Raw genomic sequence first — 21,330 nt, forward strand, 5'->3', positions numbered from 1 at the left:
GATAACATTGAGTGCAGCGTGTGTAGACTCCCTATGAGGTCGAGTGCAGCTGCAGATGAGGCATGTCAGACTATGACTACTACCTGAGAATCCCATTGAAATGCCGAGTCCCGGAGGACCTGTGACTGCATGCTCTCTGGCAAAAGACTCCCTAGTTCTTGTAAATGTGTAGTGTCTACTCGAGGTCATGTGCTGCATAACTGGAAGAGTCGTTTGTGCTCTCTTCAGCTGTATCTGTTTTGCTTTCATCCAGTTCCACATTTCAGGAAAACAGTCGAGGCTGTAGAAGCTGGATATAATCATTTAGGGCTGAGTTTCAGATCATGGGCATCCCAGCTGAGTATCTCTCATCTTCAGCTCGTTCATCCTTATGATCTCATGAGGACCATTCATCAGTGCAGTCTCAGCCCGGATAGGTGAGATCCTGAAAGCAGCTTTAGTGAATGGACAAATATTCAGTACTGTTCCATACAATGGCAAGAGATATAGCGAACAAGTACCTGTTGTGTTAATCCCCAAAAGCGGGGCGTCAGTCTGGCATGGTAACCTGCAAAAATGCTCCACAAGAGCCTGTGGAAAAGGAAAACAAACCTGTTGGTCTGAATCCAATGGTCCTGAGAAAACTTGAGTGCTAGCCAGACAGAAGCATGACTCTGAGCAGGGGTCATTCACTGGAGCATCCTGGAAACACTGGATCTGCATATATTTGTGTGAGAACTTCAGAGATCTATTAGAGAGAAAAGACTCTACCATGAACTTTGAGGATGTTGCTGGACCCTGGCAATGCAGCTGCGTAACTAAATGCTCCTGAAAGCCCAACCCACGGAACCTACTGGCAAATGTGGAGATCACTGAGATAAAACACGAGTGTCATGAAGTTTAAGCAGTCCTAGATCAGGAAGAACAAAAGTGTTATCTTTATGGGTGCTAATGTCTGTCAATAATATTAGTCTTAATGGCTTCTGGTACTGTATCTGACAGAGCATGGAGAATTGTGCTCTGCCAGGAGTCCTGGATTCAGTTAGTAGTGCAGCGTGTGCAGAAGTGCCCTTTCAAGAGAGGGGATCCGAGCTTAGGCACTTAGGAGTGTGTAGACTTCCCTCTTCCTGACCTGTAAAACAGTCTGCAATGAGCAAACACCAAGTGTGTCAGGTTGGTTGGAATCACATTGGCTGATCTGACGGCAAACGGGATTGAACGGCTTCTGTGTGGTTATGTAAGCGGATGGCGTTGGCTATACACAGCAGCTGAAGTCAGGTTATGTATTAAGGAACATTGACCCGAAGGACCGCAATCATCCTGTGAAGCACTAGCCAGAAACTCATGTCTGCTCCACGCCTCCAGCGTCTCCCAGACCCTCCCTGCAGGGCTGCTGGGGTCAGGCGGAGCGAGAGTGCGCCGCATACAGAGATGCAGAGCCTGCTGTACTGTTAAGAGGGCATTTTTCCTTAGAAAACTGTTCTTTTGTGAGTACAAAGCCTGGGGTTTCCCTCGCTTTTGCGGATTTTTTTTTTTTTTCAAAGGTGGTCTTGGTAGCAAGCAGATACTCGAACCCTGACCTTTTTTTGTTTGACCCTGACAAACAAATATAGGCGTATGTGTTATGATAGCTGTTACAAACTGCTTGATTTGAGATGCTTGAAATTTAGTCTGAGTGTTGCCTGCCCTCGTTCTAGCAGAGTGACTTGAGAAATCATGACCCTTTTGTGTCTTGCTAGGGAAGCTCAGTAAGGTTAGAAACTTTTTTGCAAGTAAGTGTGAAGCTGACTTGAATCATCAAAAAGTGTTTTAGAAACCTTCCTGCAAACCTTCCTCTTCCCTTTCAAAACAAAGGCCCTGCTGACATAAAAACACTGGTAAATATAGCAGCTATTATTTGCAAGCTATTGTAAAACAATACAACGTTAGTGTGACATCATGAGACTCTGCAGCCAGATCCTCACCCTCTAGTACACATATGAGAACAGTTGTTCATTGCAGATGGGGAGAGTGACTGGTTCCAGATATGATATCACAGCGTGAAATGTACAACATTGTAAATAGGATTTTCGTAGGCACAGATAATAGGGCCCATCTGCTTTCTAAGACAAATTTTGGGAGTTCCTTGCTTAAAGGAAAGCGCTGAAGTATTTTAATGCTACTCAATGCAAGAATTCTAATGCTGATCATAATTAGGTAGTGCATATAGAATGTAGAGAGACCCCCTGCACAGTAAACAAGGTAACACTTTGCTCCTCTGTGTGTTTGCTGGAGCTGGGCATCCATGTGCACGTAGCCGCTCTGGCGCCTCCTGGGCCATGGACACAAAACCTGATTTTTCACGCGCATAACGGCCATTTGCATCTGGCTGATTGACAGCTGTCCCAAACTATTCGAGGGGATTCTGCACAGTAACACAGGATATCCGCTCATCTGCTTTGTGCTGGTGGGTAGACGCTGGGATGGAATTGACTTGTCAAGCAGCGCAACCATCCCTTTCATTCTTTTTCCTTTCTCTCCATAGCAGCTTCCTTTACAGCGTATTGTTTTTGATGGCTGATTCCGGGAAATAAGGGGAGAAAAGAGACCATGGAGAGTTTTCCATCAGTGGGTACCAGTGCTAATAGAGGCTGATGACAGCGAGTTAGCTCTCGCTTTGCCTAAGCATAAAGTATCCCCAGGGTTGCTCCCAGTGGGTTGTCTTTGGTTTTGTGCCGTTGTGCCTGCCATGTGGCTAGTGTGCTCGTTAATACTAGTTACATAAGGCACAAATAAGACTTTGGAGCAAAGTATTCAAATAATGCCTAAAGAATATAGAATATATGGTGCTGGTATTTCCAAACTTAAGCAAATAAAAACAGTGGAAAACCTTCATAAATCTGCAAATTCTTCTTCAAGGCAGCAAAACTTTCACTTGTAATCAGGAAAATCAGATATTTTCCTATTGTCTGAGTGTTTCCCAGAATACATAAAAAAATTATATGCCGCAGTAAATTTTTAAGGAAGCAATTCCTATGAGAGGTTCCTATGATTGCTTAACACAGAAGTGCAAACAGATGGAATCTGTTCATATAACAAATTGGCCAACGTTATTTCAAATACACAAGTGGAGAAAGTTTCAAAGTTTCAGCCCAAAGCAGAAGCCTGTCTGAAGGCAGATAGCTAGCTGTATTTCCATAAGAATCAAAAGCTGTCAGTTTTTACTGCAACGACCTGAATCATGGTTCCCAGGACCCTCTTGGGATGGGAACAGCATGGTGGCATAGCCATTAAGTCCTTGGCTGGCTCTCCCTTTCTCTTGAGTGGACCGGAGTGCAAGCAGCAAAACTGGTTGGTTTCCTTTGGAGGGGTGATCTGAATTTGTTGCAGGTGACTTGAGCTTTGAGTTGGCAGATAGCAAAGCAGAAATAGATATACTGTGGACTTCCAAATGTATTTAAGATAGTTTGTCTTTAAACATGTTTAAACACAATTTAATCCTGTAGACTTTAAGTGTTTGTTTTTGGAAAATCCTTTTGATTCTTTTTTGGAAATGTTCTTTATCACAGAGTTACTGCTGCTGTCTGTTTGCAGGAGCAGCCTAAGCAGCCAGAGCCCCATAAGGCTGATAACCTGCTGCCTTGCCAGCGCAGCAGGTCAGCTTTCCTCTTTCCTTGCATCCTCCAAAATAAGCAAAACCAACATTCTGCTTTTCCAAAACAGAGCAAAACAAATTGTTTCTATTGTGTGTTTGTTAATGAAGTTGGTGGATGCTCAGCAGAAAACGTGTGAAGGGAATAGGAGGGTTTGGATCCTCAGTTCACCCGGTAGCAGCAACAACTAGTGATTCAACATCTCTTCGATGACAGACTGCAGTAGATCAGCTTAAGCCTATCATGAAACTGCCTTTTGGCTTGAAATTGCTCGGATGCTAAGTTGTCAAGACTTGAAATGTATAATGGAAATTTAGATGTATCTCTCGTGTTTCACAGTAGATGTATTACCCACAGCTCTCTAATTTAACTGATGTTATATAAAATTAATAAGTCAGGCATAATCTTTCTCCTTCTCTTTTTTTTTTTTTTAAGGGACCCTTGAGAATAAATCCTAAGAAGTACCATGAAGCCTTCATTCCATCTCCAGTAAGTGTAATTTTATAATGCTTTAAAGTTCATAAGTAAGGTGCATTAAGATAGGAGTTATGCTGTGCACTAAAGGTCACTCGGAGGTGAATGAGTTGGAATAAATGAACATGATCTGGATTTGCTTTTAAATCAAATATTCCCAAACAAATCCTGCTTTTTTGTACCTCAAAGAACTACTTACTGAGCTTATGCTGAAATTGGGGATACTGCTGGGTCCCACAGAAGCCAGCTGATGTCAGGTTTGAGGACCACCAGACAGCGTAATCGGAAACCCTTGGTTTATGGCTGCAGAGGTTTTATAGATTTAACTTAATCTTCCCTAAACAAATATGCTCTCCATTTTCGATCTGCTGCATGACCTAATTTGAAAAGTCATTCCAGAAATAATATGCGTGATTCCTTTTCATGTGCCCGCTCTTGCGCGAACTGTATCTTGGTTGGCTTGGGATGTGCTTCTGTCACATGGGGCTGGCTTGCACCTCTTCTCTCTTTCCTTATTTTGACAGAAAAGAAGGGCTCTTGCAATTTCAGGGACTTCCAGTAGGGAAGGGTGACCTCACAGCTGGCACAGACAAGGCTTTTTATCTGGAACTGACTTGGTCAAAATGTTACCGTCAATGAGAGAGAGTTTCGTATTGAAATGTGTTGTTGGTGTGGGGATGAGAAGGCAGAGCCTGCCCTGAGAAAGTGAAACACTGACTCTGTTGTCCCTGCTACTGACAGCACCATTGTTTTGGGGCTTGGGTTGAAAGCCTTGAAATTCGTGGCATTGTCAGTTTAGGTTGTTGATTTGGGATAATGTTTTGGAGCCCGCTTTGTTAGAGAAGGCTGGGATTACAGGGGTGGAGGAAGGTCAGCGATGTGCAAAGTAGATTAAGATTAACTAGAGGAAGAAGTACAGAGCAACTCTCTGGTACATCAGTGGAGCAGCACTGTGTACGTAAGTGAAAGGAACTGTGGTCCTTCCTTTACAGGTGTCCTTGTAGGTGTGGCAAGTGTAAGCTGTCAGACATATTCTCTGAAATTACAAAATGCAAGGTTAGATGAGGAATACAGCTACTCACATGAGTTTAATAGGATGTGAAGCTTTACCCCTAATCACCCCTAGTGTCCAGCTGTTGCTTCGTGCAGTTGGTCGCTCGCTGTTCTGCGTGCAGGAATACATAAAGGAGGGTTCGGCGGGATTGTTTTCTCTGCTTTCTACCTTTCTGCCTTTTGTGGAGCTAAATACCAGAACCAGCCTTGTTCCTCATAACAAGCAGAATCAACACCTGGATGAAGATGACTCTGGCTGGTGTGGACACAGTCCTCACTTTAAGACAGATGCTTTAGGAATCTTATCTTTCATATAACATTATTTGCCATAATGGAGGGTTTGCAGCCTTTGTGCTCTGCAGGACTTCCCATCATAACCAGATGCTGCAAGAGCTGCAGCTGTGAAAAATCACCCTTTCTCTGCTGCAGTTGACTAGGGCACTGTACCCCTTTCTCTTCAGCTCTGACTTGGCGATGGCTTCATGGAGTTCAAATGCAACAGCTGTTCGCCTTCTAACACCAGAAGCCCCAGGGTGTTTCTTGCTGCAAATGTGCTCTGTCTCCTTGTCTCATTGTTGCATGAAGAGTTGAAGGGAAGGCCCAGGGCCTTTCTCTTGAAAGCTACCCAGAGAACAGACCTGAGCGTTTAAATCTCTGCCTTGCATCTCGCGTCATCCCTGCACACAGTAGTGTGGTTTGAAATGACAGCATTGTCAATGTGAGGGATGATACTGCTAAGCACGAGTGATGGAGTGGCTGTGGCTGGGCTGTGCTTGCGGAAGACACTTCCAGAGCAGATGAAAGTGCTGCAGATCTCCCTCTTGTCAGAGGGGGATAGAGAGCACTGCCGGTGGTGTTCACAGGTGGCCACGGAGCGGTAAAAGCCCCGTGCTCCCTGGAGGGGGCTGCAGAAGTCTTGAAGCCACTGCAGCCAATACCGTATAGGCCCCCCAGGAGCAGCTGAGGCTTTGCAAGTGATTGTGTTCCGTTGTGATTCAGTGTCATTTTACTTGGATTAGTAATCTGAAGTGCCAGCTGTGCAGAGCAGAGGACGCGGAAGGAAAAAGCGGGGTGCACAAGTGTTCTTGGAAGTGTGTAAGGTGTGTTGTTTGAGATGAGAGTGACTGGCTGCAATTCAAGACAAGACTTATGAGTGTGGAGATGGAGCTTTAACTAGGTGGTGTGACACATCAGGCACCTTTACAGGGGGTGGGAGAAAGGGTCTGCCTTGTGTTTTCTTGGACACAGGAGAGAAGGGAAAAATGTGTAGAACAAATAAATTATCATGAATGCCAGCCTGTGTCTGGGAGCGCAGAGCAACCATAGGTATAGACAAAAAAAAGTGGCAGGCATTTTCCTTAAAAAGTGGACTTTTCTTTTTGTGTATGTGGTGGATTAAGGTAAAGAGTTGTGACAGAAGGGAGCAGGCAGGGAGAAATGAGGAATAAGACCATGTGTAAAAAATCTGGCTTTTTGAAAAGAACAGTTTCCAATTTGAATTATGTTGGTCCAAGAGGCTTTGCAATTTTTCTGCATCTTGTCATGGGAGGCAGCTTTCACACAGCTGTTGAGCTGCTGCTGCTTTTCTTTCTAAGAGTAATTTGGTCTCTTGGAGGACGGCCTTATTTTCACATCATGGCAGGGTTCTGCCGTTTTATTGTTTTGGTATCTAAGCAGAGTAAGATATTTATGTGATATTAGGGCTTCATGTTTTCAGGTTATAAAAGAAGTTTTTCTTGGAGACTAAGCACACTGGTAGTTCTGATTGGATTTACTCAAGCATACGAGACTCTGGAGTGTGTATCTGAGAAGCAACTAAAGTTGTGATTAAGATTTTAATTCTTGTGAGGCTGTTTTTTTCATTGGAAAACAATGAAATACTAATCCAGAGAAACTCATCCTCTGTTTTTGCACTCAAAACTATGCAAAGATAGAAAAACTATGTTGACTGCTCGTGTCGATACTGAATGCTCACATTGTTTGACACGTTCATGGCACTGTAAACAGACACATGCAATTTTTCATATACTGAATTATGGGGAAACAAATGGAAGTAGCAAGAGGACTGTTAATATTTAGCCAAAAAAAGGACAAAACTGACAATCCTTTAAAAACTAAAACCTTTGTGTTGGCATCTTCAGGAAACTTCATCTTTATTCACCCCACGAAGAAAATCTTCCAAACTAAATCTAGATTAGCCAAATGCCGAACATGTCTGGGGTGGATAATCATAGTGCGTACAATTAGTAGAGGCTCTTGTGCAAGGATGTTAACCCAGAGTATTGAGAGAAGGTGTCCTAACATGTCTGTTACAGTAAAAGATCTTCTGGCTTGCAGTTGGCATCTGTAGTCATCATTTTTTTGGAATCTCATCTGACATTAGTTGTGCCAAATGCAGAATATACGGTGTTAACTCATTTAGAAAAAAAGAGACTGTATCCCCAGCCACTCTCCAGGTTTGGATCACCTTCGCAGACTGACCTGCTGACCCTGGAGCTGTGTGTCCCTGCTTTCCCATCTCACCAGGAGAGCAGCAGGCAGCTCTGCACAGGGCACTTTGCAGAGACTGTCTTGTAAACACGTTCTGAACAATAGCTTTGAGTGCTCCAATTGGAAACTTGATGTCTGAAGAGCTGTGGCTGCAGAAAACTCTCTACCCATTCCCAAGAGCAACTGTAGAGGAACTGAACAGAGCTTGCAGACAATACATCTTGAGGGCTTGGCTCTGTCTTGAATAAATAGTGTGGAACTACTGTGCAGGCCCATACATACAAAGAAGCTTACTTGCTGAAAGACATTGCATGTTGAAGGGCATGTGGTGAATCCATTTCATTTCTGTGCACAACTGCAGGATGTTTGTCTCACCAGGGTGTGTGTCTTTTTTAATGACAGTGTTTTAAACCTCATAACAACTGTAATTTAATATGTTTTGGTCTGGCATTTATTTTTCTTCCTCTTTGACTAGGATGGGACTCGCGATATCTTTATTGATGGAGTGGTTGCTCGCAACAGAGCCCTGAATGGTGACATTGTGGTCGTGAAACTGCTTCCCAAGGAGCAATGGAAGGTCAGTTCAGTATATTTTTCTGTGATTTGACAGAAAGAACTTATTACTGTTTCCTTGACTAAACTTAGGGCCTGAGACAGAGAATACAGAATTCCCTACAAATCAGTTTAGCTAAATTGAGGTTTATGCCACTGCAGATTAAAACACTTTATCCATTACAACCTTGGGAAGAAGTGATACCCAAAGTGTTGAAACCTCACTCTTCGCATGGATTGGCCTTCTTTATCGCTGTATGGAAGTCTGATGACAAGGCTGGTTCAAAGCATGGTTGTCAGAGGTGACTTTAGATATCTGTTATTTAGCTATCTTCGTGCTGTGATAGCTCTGTGTAGGAGTTTGCAATTGCTCATGTATTTGACAAGTGTTGTTCACAAATCTTTAGTAATGATTAACTCTCTCTAATTTGTGGGTCCTCAGTCCGTGGAAAGCTTATCTTGTCACAGCTCCAGATTTTATGGTAATACCCTTCTTTACATGAATGAAGAATGTGTGAAATGATTGGAGCAATGCAAATGTGGGACAATCTGAGTTTCATTTTCGTGTCTGAGAGTTTCACTAAGATCACTCTTCTGTGGGGTTTTTTTTTTTTCTTTCACTGATCAAACTCAAAGTCCTTTCAAACACCTGGATAATTTTACCTTGTTTGCAGGTTTGTCTTTTAACACCACCGTGTAAGGAAGGTTCTTACTCCTTTTCTCTAGTTGCTGGGAGATGTAAGCTACAGTTAGCAATTTATCGTGTGTTTTCACACATAAGCATGACGGAACTGCCACAAATTGTTTTCCAAACATGATTTTTGAACTCTTCTTGAGAATTTAAAGACTATTGTATATCTTCTGGGCAAAAGTAATAGTGAGGATGATTCCAACAAGGTGGGGGCTGGTCTGAACTGCTGTGGCCTGGTGCTTTTTACTCATTCTAGCTGCCTTCTTTGCCTATCTCTGTTTGAACTTAAGTGGTTTGAGGCGTGCAAATGCAAGCTCTTGAGTTTGATCATTTTCTGAACCTTCTACCTTCTCGGTTTAAACCTAATAGCAATGGAAATGATGGTTTGAAGCGTAGTAGAACTTGTCTGTTCCTTTGAAGTATGCACAAAATGAGTAAACGACCTCTTAAGTGTTTGTTGACACATGTAAATGCAAAACCACCTTATGCAAAAGGCAATCGTAAGTGGGAACTAAGATATTACAGGTATATCCATTACAAATGTAGGAAAGAGGTCTTCTGCTATCTATGTAACCTCTGAAAACCAATTTTGAGGATGAAAACAAAATTTCTTTGATATCTATTCAAGAGTCTAAATCAGAATTCACTAAAGCTGTAATGATTACTAGATGTTTGGATCACCAAATCCATATACGTAAATTATCTTTGGTATCACACCATTTCATATAGTTGGAAAAATGGAATAGTTTGGGTGCTTAGATCCTTTGCCAGGACCTGCCAGCACAAGGGCTTCTTTGTAGGCTTGATAGAGGTTGCTGGAGCTGGAAGCTTTGTCTGCAGTTTTCCATTTATATCTGGCTCTAAACAAAGCTAACCCCGCTCCTGTCTCTCTTTTGTATCCTCATACCTTCATATGTTCAACAGTAATGTTCTTTTATGAATACAAGAGGAAGGGTTGAGAATATTCTCCCTGACCTGGGCAAATGCTGGAATAAATAGAACTGGTGGAGGAGTGGTGTCTTGGCTGCAAGGAGGCAATTCAAAAGACTTTGGTGTTTTGTAGTATGATTATGATTCTTCCATGGTGAATTTAACCTTGCCAAATGAAGCAGCTGGAACATGCCAGTCATGTTTTTCAGCCACACAGGTGCTGCCCTATGTAGTCTCATTTTTTGTTTCTTGCCATCAGCAACTTAATCAGCGATGACATCCCTTTTCCCCTGCTCCCTGAATCTCTTGCTATGCGCTTGTGTTTGTATCAGTTCTTTGGGAAAGATGCCACGAAGTTGCACTGAAAGATACTGCATTCTGCCAATTAATTCCTACTGATTAATCATAAACTGTCGCAACCTATTTTAGGTTTTTCCATTTGTTTAGTCTCATGCTGCTGCAAAGCTGCCATGTAGGTGTCTTGAGGGTTTTCTCCTTCCCGTTGGGCTTCAATTATTTCCTTGAAAAATGTAAATCAGATGTATGGTATAACTGGTGCTCTCAGAGGAGCCTTTACAGGCTCTGTACATATTGATTTGTTAGGATTGAGAGGTGCATGCTGATTGTTTTTATGGTCCACTGCTTCCAACCCGTTAGTCTGTGCTCTACCAAGGACTGAGCTGGGTTTTTGCTGGTAAACCAGCATCTTGCACAAGGTAAAGTTGCTGCTACAGCAGCATGGCGGGTCTGTGCCTTCTTAGTTTCAAACACCCTGGATGGCCTCTGGATGCTCTGGGGGAAGATTTTGCCGTTGCTAGCGCAGGTGATTCCTGCCATGGACCTCTTCATGCAAAGTCATAGCGTAATGCTGCATCCCAATAATGGCAGGACTTGACTTAGCTGGAACCTTGGTTCAATTTATGTGTGTAAATGGGAGGATGGGGGAAAACCTGTGGGTGGTAAAATGGATTTTGTATAGGGAGTTCTGTGTGTTTGCTGGAAGAGTTAAGAAAGTTAGGAGCTGCCCTGTACCCAATGAGTCAGTCTTTGCAGTTCAAGTGCCTGTCAGAGAAAAACACCGGCTGGAGAGGAGTTTCTCCAGGGATATACTGTGTTCTGCTGAGCCTGTAATGGTGATACCTTGCACACAGGTTTAAGTGCCACAGTGAAATGAAAGGGGATGGTGAAATACTCTAGATGCGTGGTTATACTTTGTGTAATACCTTCTTGAGGGGGGCAGCAGTATTTTCTTCCTCCAGCCCTCCACTTCCTGGCTCAGTTGTGGGAAATTTATCAGGCTTGAGTTTCTCAACATCGTGTCCTTCCCAGCATGCACATGAAGTGCTTGGATGAGCTACCATGGTCCTCCCTGTGCTTTTTCTGTCTGGTCTTAAAACTCTGTTTGTTCATACATCCTCTGGGAGAGCTGCTTGTTGTTCAGCGATGATCAGTTTGTCAGTTCATATTTCTGTGCTTACTATTAGTTCTGATCAAGAGCCAACGATTTCAGTGTGGCACCACTGGCTTGAGCGAGAGACATTTTGTGCCTGAAATTTGTTATCTTGCGCTCCTGAAGAAGGTGGCCATCGGCTTCCTGCCAGGGTTGAGCAGCGTGCATTGCGGTGACCACATTTGGAGGCTGTATTTCAGAAGTTCCTCTCCTGTCCTCTTGTATTACATCTTGGGAATATTGAGGTGCTATGGTAACTTTCAAATATTTAGCTTTTGCAAAGTAAGGTATTTGACTTAGGCTGTTTTTCCAGGTACTTAACCTACTGCTAGCAAGTAAAGTCAGAGTATCATTGCAGTTAGCTAGACTGTCACCTTCTTATTTCAAGCTGTAGGGCTTCCTTGAATCTGTGCCTTTATCTTCTGGAAAAATGTCATGATAAAAGATAGCCAGTGACAGAGGATTTACCCTCAGTTCTTGTCAATTATTCTGATAAAGAAGAAAAATGGTGCTTTATTTCTTGACTGATTTTCACTACTTTAGCTTCCACCCTTGGGTTCTTATTATATTTTATGGAGTTGTGCTTACATCAATTTCAGGAGCTTCAATTATACAGTGGCATAATTACTGGAAGGCAAAAAAATGTTGATATGATTATTACAGCAGTATTTCTTAGGCTCATCAAGGAGGGAAGCAGCATGTCAGTATAAAGGATAAACCTAACCCATCTTTCCTCACAGCCTCTTTTTGCTCTTTTACTGTCTGCTTAATTGCTAGACAGAATTTGTTTAATTTCAGATATCTGTTTTGGTTTTTCTTTGGTGGAAGGAAATAGCATAATAAGTCATTTGATATCACTTGGGGCTTGGATTCCTGGCCCAATCTCTGGTGCTTTTAGAGTAGTAGTTTATAACGTGGAATGTTTTTCATGACAACCGTCTCACGCATTGCATGCTATGGCTGAAATTTTAGAGTCTTAGTCTGAAAATAGTACCCAGACGAGGACTTTTTTGCTGCTCAAAACTGGCTGAAAGGAGTTTTGGGGTCCAACCCGCTTTTGCTTGCTACAATATGCAGGAGAGATCTCCAGTTCTGCATTTGCTTGCAGCAGTGGTATATTAAAACAATAACAATGTGTACTATATATGTACATAAAATAATGTACATAAAATACTGTCAGGTTAATCTGCCAGTTTCTCAGAAATCAGTGCCTGCAAGTGGTAACTTGTTGTTGTTTCACAAACCGTTTCCTCCTCAGCTTAAAGAGCTCTTTTGCACTATTTTCAGCTGGTTCTTTTGATCTTGTCAGAAGGTCGCCAAGGATGCAGAACTGTTCATTTACATACAGTGTGTGTTGATGGATAATAGGATAATGGGTCCAGCATTTTAGTCATGAAGTGTCTGAAAATGATAGAAATAGTAATTCTTCATAGCTCATGAAAGCACATTGTGCTCAACACTGAGGTGTCAGATACAACACAGTACAGCAGGAGATCTTAGAGCTGCCTCTTCTAAAGCCATACGTCAGAGATAAATATTTAAACACTTTCTGTACAGAAGACATAAACTACAATTCACTTTTCCCAGCTGTGACTGTTGGCATAATTACAGACAGACACAGAGAAGGAACAATTTGATTCAAGCAGACATCACAAATATCACCATTTATAGTTTGAACAGAGCTATGTATCCTGGCAAGTCACTGCCTCCAACTGTTGGTGAAAACCTATGAACCATTAGTTGTCCAGAGGGGATGCTAGTTTTGTATTTGCCTTGGTGAATAATGATTCTTTTCAACCAAATTTTTCTGAGAGTCAGTTTCTTGTCAAAATCTCCCAGCTGATCTAAGGATAACAGTAACTCAGGAGGAGATGGGGTTCTTAGAGGGTTATCACAGCAAGACTGTTTGAGTCTAACAATCAAGAGTGTTGTTTGGAAACATTACATTCATAATAATAAAAAAAAAGTTCTGGAGAAGTCATTATTGAAATAGTAAGTGTTCTGGCACGCTAAAGACGTTGAAGTGTAATTCATGATATCCAGGAGTAAAGTGGGAAGCCTAAGAAGCCAGCTAGGAAGATGCTGAGAAAAGCAGAGCTCTAGCAAATCTGAAAGGTTGATGGATGCTGTAGGGAGGAAGGGTAGCTGGGTTTTTCTAATGTGTTTTGCCGTAGGCTTCGCAGTGAGGGATGCAAGCTGATGGTTGCACACATGTGTATGCATACCCCTCCCCACCGTGGCAGATCACCAACCCACAAATTGCTGGGATCTGGAGAAGCTTCATTACGTGCTTACTTTCTGATTGTGCCATTCTCTGGATGGCCACATACTGTTCCGTGCTGCTGGGCTTGACGGACCTTATCTGTGAGCTGGCATGGCTCTTTCCAGGCTTTGCTTAGCTCCAAACTGGCTGGGTATGGAATAACAGTACAGTAGATTGACAGCAAAAAACCTGGGAAAATAGGAAGTGTTGCTTACCAAGACACATGTGGCATTACATTTGCTGCTCTTGCAGATGTTGTTTTCACATTTTGTTAATCAAATATCGCTTGAAATGAATCAACTGATGTCTTAACACAGTGAGTTTTAGTAGCAAGACCTGGCATGCTTTTTATGGTATATGGTAATAAAATGACTATAATGATCTGGGTTGTGTGACATTGCCATGACCCAGTGCTGCGTTCATCCCTTGCCTCCCCCTGGTTTTGTAAAACAAGGAAGCAGAAATACAAGCTTTTTGGATGTTGCAAGCAACCTTACCTTCCTGAGAAGAATCTTTCCTGTCAATACCTGCCTCTGTCTCTCTGATTGGAAGGCCAAAACCAGGGTGCCAAATAGTAAAATCACAAGAAAGGTACAGAGTTTTTGAGCCATCTAATGTCAGTCTTCCTCCTTCTGTGCTGAGTAAGAGTGATATTAGAAGGCAAATTGTTTAGTTGGGTAGGAAGACAGACAACTTTTTATTGACTGCCTGCATCCTGTCCTACCGGTGCAGAATTACATTGCAGATGTGGTTTGGCTGCATAGATGCAGATTAAGATAAAAACATTACCCTTGGGTGAACAGTCAAGCGTTAAATAATCATTCATCTCACATGTGGTCAGTTGTTACATCCCTAGTGGAGTAAGGGCAGATAAGCCCCTTGTGATGGGGGTCACTTCAGACTGTGTGACATACCACTAAATTTCAGTCTGTGTTCCTGGAAGAGCTACGTCTTGACTGGAAGGAAGTGCTGGTGGGGGCATCTGATCTTACTTTAGAATAGGAGTCAAGCCAACATTTAATACCTGATCTCTGTTCCTGCTCATTTTTTCTTTTCTTGGTCACATGAATATAATCTAGTACAGCAAATTGTTTCCTTTAACAACTAACTTTTCTTCAACTGATTGTTTTAAACTCTGTTCTTCCAAGTCTTCTGTAAATATGCACACATCATAGTAGATTATTCTTAATCCAATCTCTTATATAACCACTATCATTTTGGACTTTCCTTAGTCTTTGGTTCCTGTGGAATTAGTGTTTCTTAGAACTGTTTACTTTTTGCCAGTTTGGAGACTTATTTGATGGTATCACATGAGTGTTTGGAGCCCACACCTTATAAGAGAGAGTCAGGATACCTGTTGTTGTGATGGGATTGGTTTTTGGAATGTCATACGCATAAAACTCACTTAACTTTTATAAACGCTTTCTTGAAAGACTGTCCAGATTTTCAATAGTCTGGGTTTCTTTCAGATCCACATAATTAGGAATAAGTTTAAATAAAGTGTACTGATAATAAAAGTCCTATCTGGCCTCAGATTTGTACTTTTTTTTTTTTTTTTTAAAGCAGATTGTACCCGTAATTCAACTTGGTAGCTGGAGAAATGAAGAGCTACTGTGACACTAAAAAGATGTTAGTCTTTAAAGTCCCTAGGTGATGTGGTTTTGGATTATATCCGAAGTTCTGAAGAAAAGTGCTACATATCTATTTACATGTTTGTTCTTGTTATTGGCTGGCAGAGCCAACAACAATTGGCTGCAGTGTTTATATGTGGTCAAAGCTACTCAGGTTGGCTCATTAAATCTTTTCCCTTATTTCCTTAACTCATGTTTATTTTTCTTAAAGCCATAAATCAGAGGGACAAGGAATCTAAACCAGAGGAGATTTATGTAAGTGAAGAATTGCAGCAGCTGGAGGAGTGACAGGGATTTTTCTACAACAGGTTCTTTGGGGCAAGATGTGGGACCTCATTTATAACCACATGGTTCTTGGAGATAAGGGAGATATTTGTCATCAAGGATGAGATGCTTTAAAGTTGCTGTTGACACAAGGTAATTTGTAACTATCTAAGATAAAGTTGTCTGAAGTCTAGTAGTTAGGTTTTGAATCAGCATGCCGCTACCTTCAAAGGGCCGGGATGGTTATGCCTTATCCCAAACACTGTTCCAGTGTCTTTATCCGGATGAGGCAAAGTGTAGCCACACTGAGGAGATCTGGTCTGCTGCTCCCTCCTCTCCTAGATTCATGACATTATTTGCTGTGACAGGATTCCTTTCTCCTCAAATTTCTGAAGCTAATGTCCCAACTGCCAGGCACATCACAAGAACTGGGAATGAGGCTATCCCTGGTGCATTAGCGTGCAGTGGAAGGTGACCAGTGATTTGTATGCCTCAATAGCAGTTTTCTTAACACTGCGAACATAGGAAGTCTTACTTACTTGCTACTTGGTATTATCCTTCACCCAATTAACATACAAATCAATGCCCTGGAACCCTGTAACTGTGGCAGCATCTCTTTCTGCAATATCTTGAAGAATTGCAAGTGAGGCTTTCAATCAACTCTCTTATTTAAGAGGTGCCACTGGAAACACTGAAAGATAAATTAAAATTCCTCCTGATTATCTCTTCCCACAAATTCCTCACTGCTTCAGTAGCTGTGTACTTAACATAATTTCTCAGCGTATGCTCACTGATAAGACAACTGGTGTGGATTTTTGAAGGTCCCAGATTCTATCTGCACTTTCCAGTTTTTGTCCCAGCCTTAAACTACCTGGAGGCTTTTTAAAAAGTGTTGGTAATGACTCTGGGAAAATATTGCAGGATAGAGTGCTGATCTACTAACTCTGCCGAAAAAGGCAGTCACCTTTGTACGTTTCCTTGCTTTCTCACTGTTTCTATTGGTTTATTTTTGTGTTCTGTCATGTCAAGCAATAACCATTTCATAAAAGTAGGTCTGTCTGTGTCTGAGTCTTTTAGGTTTCTGGTACGCTAATGATGCATCCATCTTCAGCTGTATCACCTCCTGGGGTTGAAGCATTTCTTTGTTTTTAGCTCTGTCTAAATTATTTTGAAACAGAGAGCAGTGCCAAAACACATACTTTAAATTGAGCAGCTTTGGAAGTGTGAAAATGAAGAGTTGGCATGATCTAATTAGCACTTGTGTATTTTGGTTGCAAAAAGTGACTGGCTAAGAATTCCCCACTCATCATTCTCTGTTCTGTCTGAAAAAAAATCCTTCAGAAAGGTGTATATCCTGCTTAGTTCTTGTTTGTGTTTGAAAGTCCTGATTGCAATGCTTTTACTAATTAGCTAGCTGCCTGGGCATCCTTCTGTTCTTGTTCTCCTTGCTTTTTGCTTGTTTGTTGGAATGAGCATCAGCTATTTTTGTCTGTAAGCTCTGTAGAAATTGGCATCTCTTTTCCTGTGATCTCTTTAAATCCCTCATGGCATCGTGTTTGCCAGGTTGGTGCTGGCCGGGGAAAGCCCCAAGGAGCTGTGTGAAGTGGGAGGGTTTTCTCAGCAGCTTCTCTTTCTTGAGAAATGACCTAATGACTCTTCAGGGTGTTGGGGTGGTGAATTCTGGTAAAAACCTTAAATACAGTAGCCAGGAAACTGACCTCTATGTCCTACTTGATTATTTTTTTTTTTTCCAGTAAAGTGAATTGCCTCCAGAGTTTTATCGCCCCTTTTGATGTCAGATTGCCTGATTTTTCATTTTATTTTCTTTTTTTTTTCTGTGCAGATAAGGTCTGCAGCTGTAGCCCCTTGTAGTAACTGCAGCTGCTGTGATGGTCTGGCTTAGGATTGGACTTGTAGTTCTCCCTTAGGCGTGACGATGAGAGCTTGTCCGGTGACAAGCATCCTCTCTAAAGGGTCCCATCCACAATAAAAGCGACACGATGCTGCCGGACCCATGCCCTGCACAGCTGATTGCCTTCTGAACAGCTCCCTGCCCGTTTCAACGCAATCTCTTTCTAACCAACTACTGTCCCCTGACCTTTAGGCTCACACTCCTGGCCAAGCAGCCTGGCAGCTGTGGAGCTTTGCCAATGCCTTTCCGTTCGGCCATTGTCTCGCAGTTGTCCTGTAAATGTATAATTGGCTTGTTGGTGTTCGAGAGGCAGCGTATGGCCTCCATGCTAATTTCTTTCAGTATCTCCATATTAGAGCAGTATCCAGAGGGACTGTACCAGGGATCCTTTCCGGTGACTGCACCTGGCTGCGGCACCCAGCCGGGAGCAGAGTCGCTGCCTCCCGTACCGAAGAGCTGTGCAGCATCACCAGCGCTGCCACCCCTGGGTGAGAATAAATGGCTCATCTGGCTCTAGTTTATTTATCTAGCTGAACAGGGGGTCTAATGCCATGGGTGAGTGCTGTGTTGGCAAGCTGTCTGGTGCTTAAGCTTGCCTCTTCAGGTCTGTGTTGTACCATGTAGACATACCCAAGGTTAATGGATGGCCATTAGTTTAATCTGATTTAGTTCAGTAGCTATGCCTTACACATAGTCTGAGCAGTGTTTTGACAGCATGGCGTTACTTTATCTACTCTTCCTGTTTTTTCTCCCCATATTCCCAAAGCTTTCTTTAAAACTGTTTATTCTTTTTTTTCTTCTCGGCACAGTTGTTGAACTGTGGATGTAACATGTTTATCAGCTCAGATTCGCGTCTTGGAAACTTAATTTACCTTTTTATGTAATGCTTTATCACTAATGCATGGTAACGTTTCCTGGCAGGATATGCATTGTTAAAATTTGTTTGTAGAAAAAAAAAAAAGGCGTAGAAGCGGATGGCTCCCCTCTTGTAAGGTTCAAAAGTTTCTAAAGCGAAAAAGGAAAGTGTTCTTCATGGTACCTGACATCATTTTAGTCCCACCATCCTACTTTCCCATGGGGTGACTCCTATCAGTGGCTAAGATACAACGGAGCCCAAAGATTAGGTGTGGTGCAGCCATCACTGTCAAGCAAAGGAAAGGCTGGGAGGGGAAGGCTGGCCTTGTCAGGGCAGTGTCTCCATCTATACAGTAATTTCCTATGAGCTGACTGAGACCTTGGGCAGACTTTTTGCTAACGGAACCACTACCACATGTCAAAATTGATTATTTTTTTTTTCCTCACCATTGTCTTTTTGTCACTGAAGGAGTCAGCGTTATCCAGTGGTCAGTTATTCAGCTGCCCACCCTCCTGCATCAGCAAAGCTGCTTAAGTAAGTTAACAACACTGGTTTCTTGGGGATGAGTGGCACATCACTGCAGCAGCCAACTTCAGTGACGTGGGAATGGTCCTGGGGCCTGAGGTTGTCTTTGAGCAATTAGTTGCTGTGATCATAAATAAACTGTTAGACTGTGCCTCAGAGCTCCAGTTCCCAAGAACTGATTGCTGTTAAGTGCTTTGTGAAAGAAAAAAAAAGATAATTTAAAAAATCTGCAGTTAAACTAATCTCCTTTAACAATGTATAATGCATCCTGAGGACCAATGCTGGAGGGAAGGGCGTTGTACAAAATGACAGACAACAAAATGTACATAACTCTTTGTGCAGGGCTTTTGTGGTATTAGGAAACAGAGCTCCCAACACTGGCATATCACCCTCTCTGATTAAACACTGTGGTTTCACCAGCTAAGGATTGATTACTTTAGAAAGTGCTAAGTATTTGTCAAGTACTCTTCCTTCGGATATTTCACATCCGTATCCTTTTGTCTTCATCGACTTGCCTCAACACCTCTGCGGCTGAGCAGGCTGGGCGTGCTCCCTCCTACCCCTCCTTGTGGCCTGAATGCCATGCCCTGCGCCTTGCCTGAGCCTTAACTTCTTACATAAAAGTGGCTGGTTGCATAGGTTGATCCATGTTGCTTGGGTGAGGTGAGGGACCAGGATGAGAGCAAATACTTGCCTCTAATGAGCAGCTCTATGCCCATGTGTCTATTAAAGAGAATCTCTTCCCCTTTGCAGATGTGAGGAGGTGTGTAGCACGGTTCCTGTGTCCTGGCTAGCAAGAAAGCCAAGGAAATGCTCTTTGTTTAAACTGCTTTGACCATTTTTAGTGTAAAGTGTTTTTCCAGCTGAGTCTGTGGCTAGATGTACTGTACATTATAGGATTATGATATTAAAAAAAAAGTGATGAAAAACATCAATACTGAATTTTAAATTTGCCACAGGTGCTGCTTTATTAGTTGCTGTCACCTTTTAAAATTTTTGAAGTCTCTTTATTTTCCAGGGCTAGTCGGAACAGCATCAGAATAAATATCTTCCTGCCTGTGTCGCATCCCCTCAGCTCTGAAATGAAAAATAACGTGGGCTTAGCAAAACCTCTGCTCTTTCCCAAGATGTACCAGGGGAAGCTTGCTTTATTTCTTTACCAGGTTTACATAACCTTTTCTTCACAATAAAAATATCTCCCCCGCCCCCAGCATTAACTACCTTTGATATGTGGTTGTGAAAAAAATTCTACACAAAACCTGTCAGATTTTCCAGCACAGTCTTCCTGATACTCTCACTGTGCAAGTAAATACAGAATAAGTGAGTTGAGAATAGAGAATCCCTGTTCATGTGTCTTTCATAAATGAAAGTGAATACAGACAGGTAGAGATGATTTTTAAAAAGTTTTCACTGAAGAAGGTTTAAATCTTGCCTTAATACCCTATGCATTATGGGCTATTTATCCCTGCCTGAGCACTATAGTTAAAGTTGAGGTTAGTCAATGTTTCTGTGTTACAAGCTTAAAGAATTGAGTGCAGGACTACAGTAAAACTTGTTTTGGACAGAAAACGGGCTTTAGATGTTTGTTTTGAAGTCGGTGGTTTATGGACCAAACTTGATACATCTATTCAGTGAATCCTCTCAAATTAAAGTAAAATGCTGTGTGTCAAAATGGTTTCATTTAACGTTGTACCTGTGGAAGGACTTAGCTGAAGAATTTTTTCTTAGGATGAAGCTTTGCAGCTGATGACTCCAGGATGAAAACTTGACACGTGTACTTGGCTATGAGGAGAGAAAAAATGACAAAGACACAGAATCTTTAGGATGTGTTTAAGCTTTTGGGGTTTGCTTTGGAGAAGCTAATATTCATTAGAAGGGAATGCCTTTAGAATCTAGTAAATCATATAAGTGCATGTGACAGTTTTGATATGATAGATGAGCGTGACAGGCCAGCGATGGGGAAACTTCATCTTAAGCAGTTGTTGGCACATTAGACAGGAATGAGCCGCTCCCTGTGGAGGTCAAGAGTACACTGGTATTTGTGTGGCAATTTTTGACTGTTCAAAAGGAACAAGAGCAGTTTAAGTTCCCAAGGAATGCATAGTTACATGAACTGTAGCTTGCAAGGTTTTCAGCTAATATGCTGGAGTAATTTATATTTCTGAAAGTTCTGTGTTTTGTTGTTAAAGAAAAATAAGACAGACTACTTTTTGTATTGGAGGGCCATAGCATGCTTGTTTTGCTGTACCTCTGTTGCAATATCCATATGTTTTGTATGACTTGCTGTGTAATATTTATACAGGTGAGAGCAGTGTCTGTAGTGAGACTGATTGGTGTATTAATTTACCTTGACCCTAATTTCAAAGCACCATAGCAACTTTCTGTTTTTCTTTTAGGTCAGGTCTCAGTGATTTTAGAGCTTGCTGATCCTGGCTCATTGTTTTATATCGTTGGCAGATTTGAAGCTATTAAATGTTTAAGTTGCATCTTTCAGTTGCAAATTTATAGCTTTCTTCAGTGTCATTTGAAGTGGAATTTGGTGGAAACAGCTCATAAAGTCATGATGAGAAGATAAAATAAGAGGCATACAGTTGAATCGTGTGAGAAGTGAAACTGGTTTTCATCCAG

At 42.0% G+C, this 21,330-nt stretch overlaps 1 protein-coding gene across 2 annotated transcripts in view; it reads left to right on the top strand.

Moving 5' to 3' along the window:
- Nucleotides 1-21,330, top strand: part of DIS3L2 (DIS3 like 3'-5' exoribonuclease 2) — a 195,592-nt gene that overhangs the window by 21,147 nt on the left and 153,115 nt on the right. For both annotated transcript variants that reach the window (XM_086467581.1, XM_086467582.1), the window contains exons 5-6: nt 4,047-4,100; nt 8,104-8,205. In XM_086467581.1, coding sequence (XP_086323707.1) covers nt 4,047-4,100; nt 8,104-8,205 — 156 coding nt within the window. The remainder of the gene's footprint in view (nt 1-4,046; nt 4,101-8,103; nt 8,206-21,330) is intronic.

Source organism: Leptosomus discolor, chromosome 7 (genome assembly GCF_034619465.1).
Source record: "Leptosomus discolor isolate bLepDis1 chromosome 7, bLepDis1.hap2, whole genome shotgun sequence".
In the NCBI taxonomy this organism is placed as follows: Eukaryota; Metazoa; Chordata; class Aves; order Leptosomiformes; family Leptosomidae; genus Leptosomus; species Leptosomus discolor.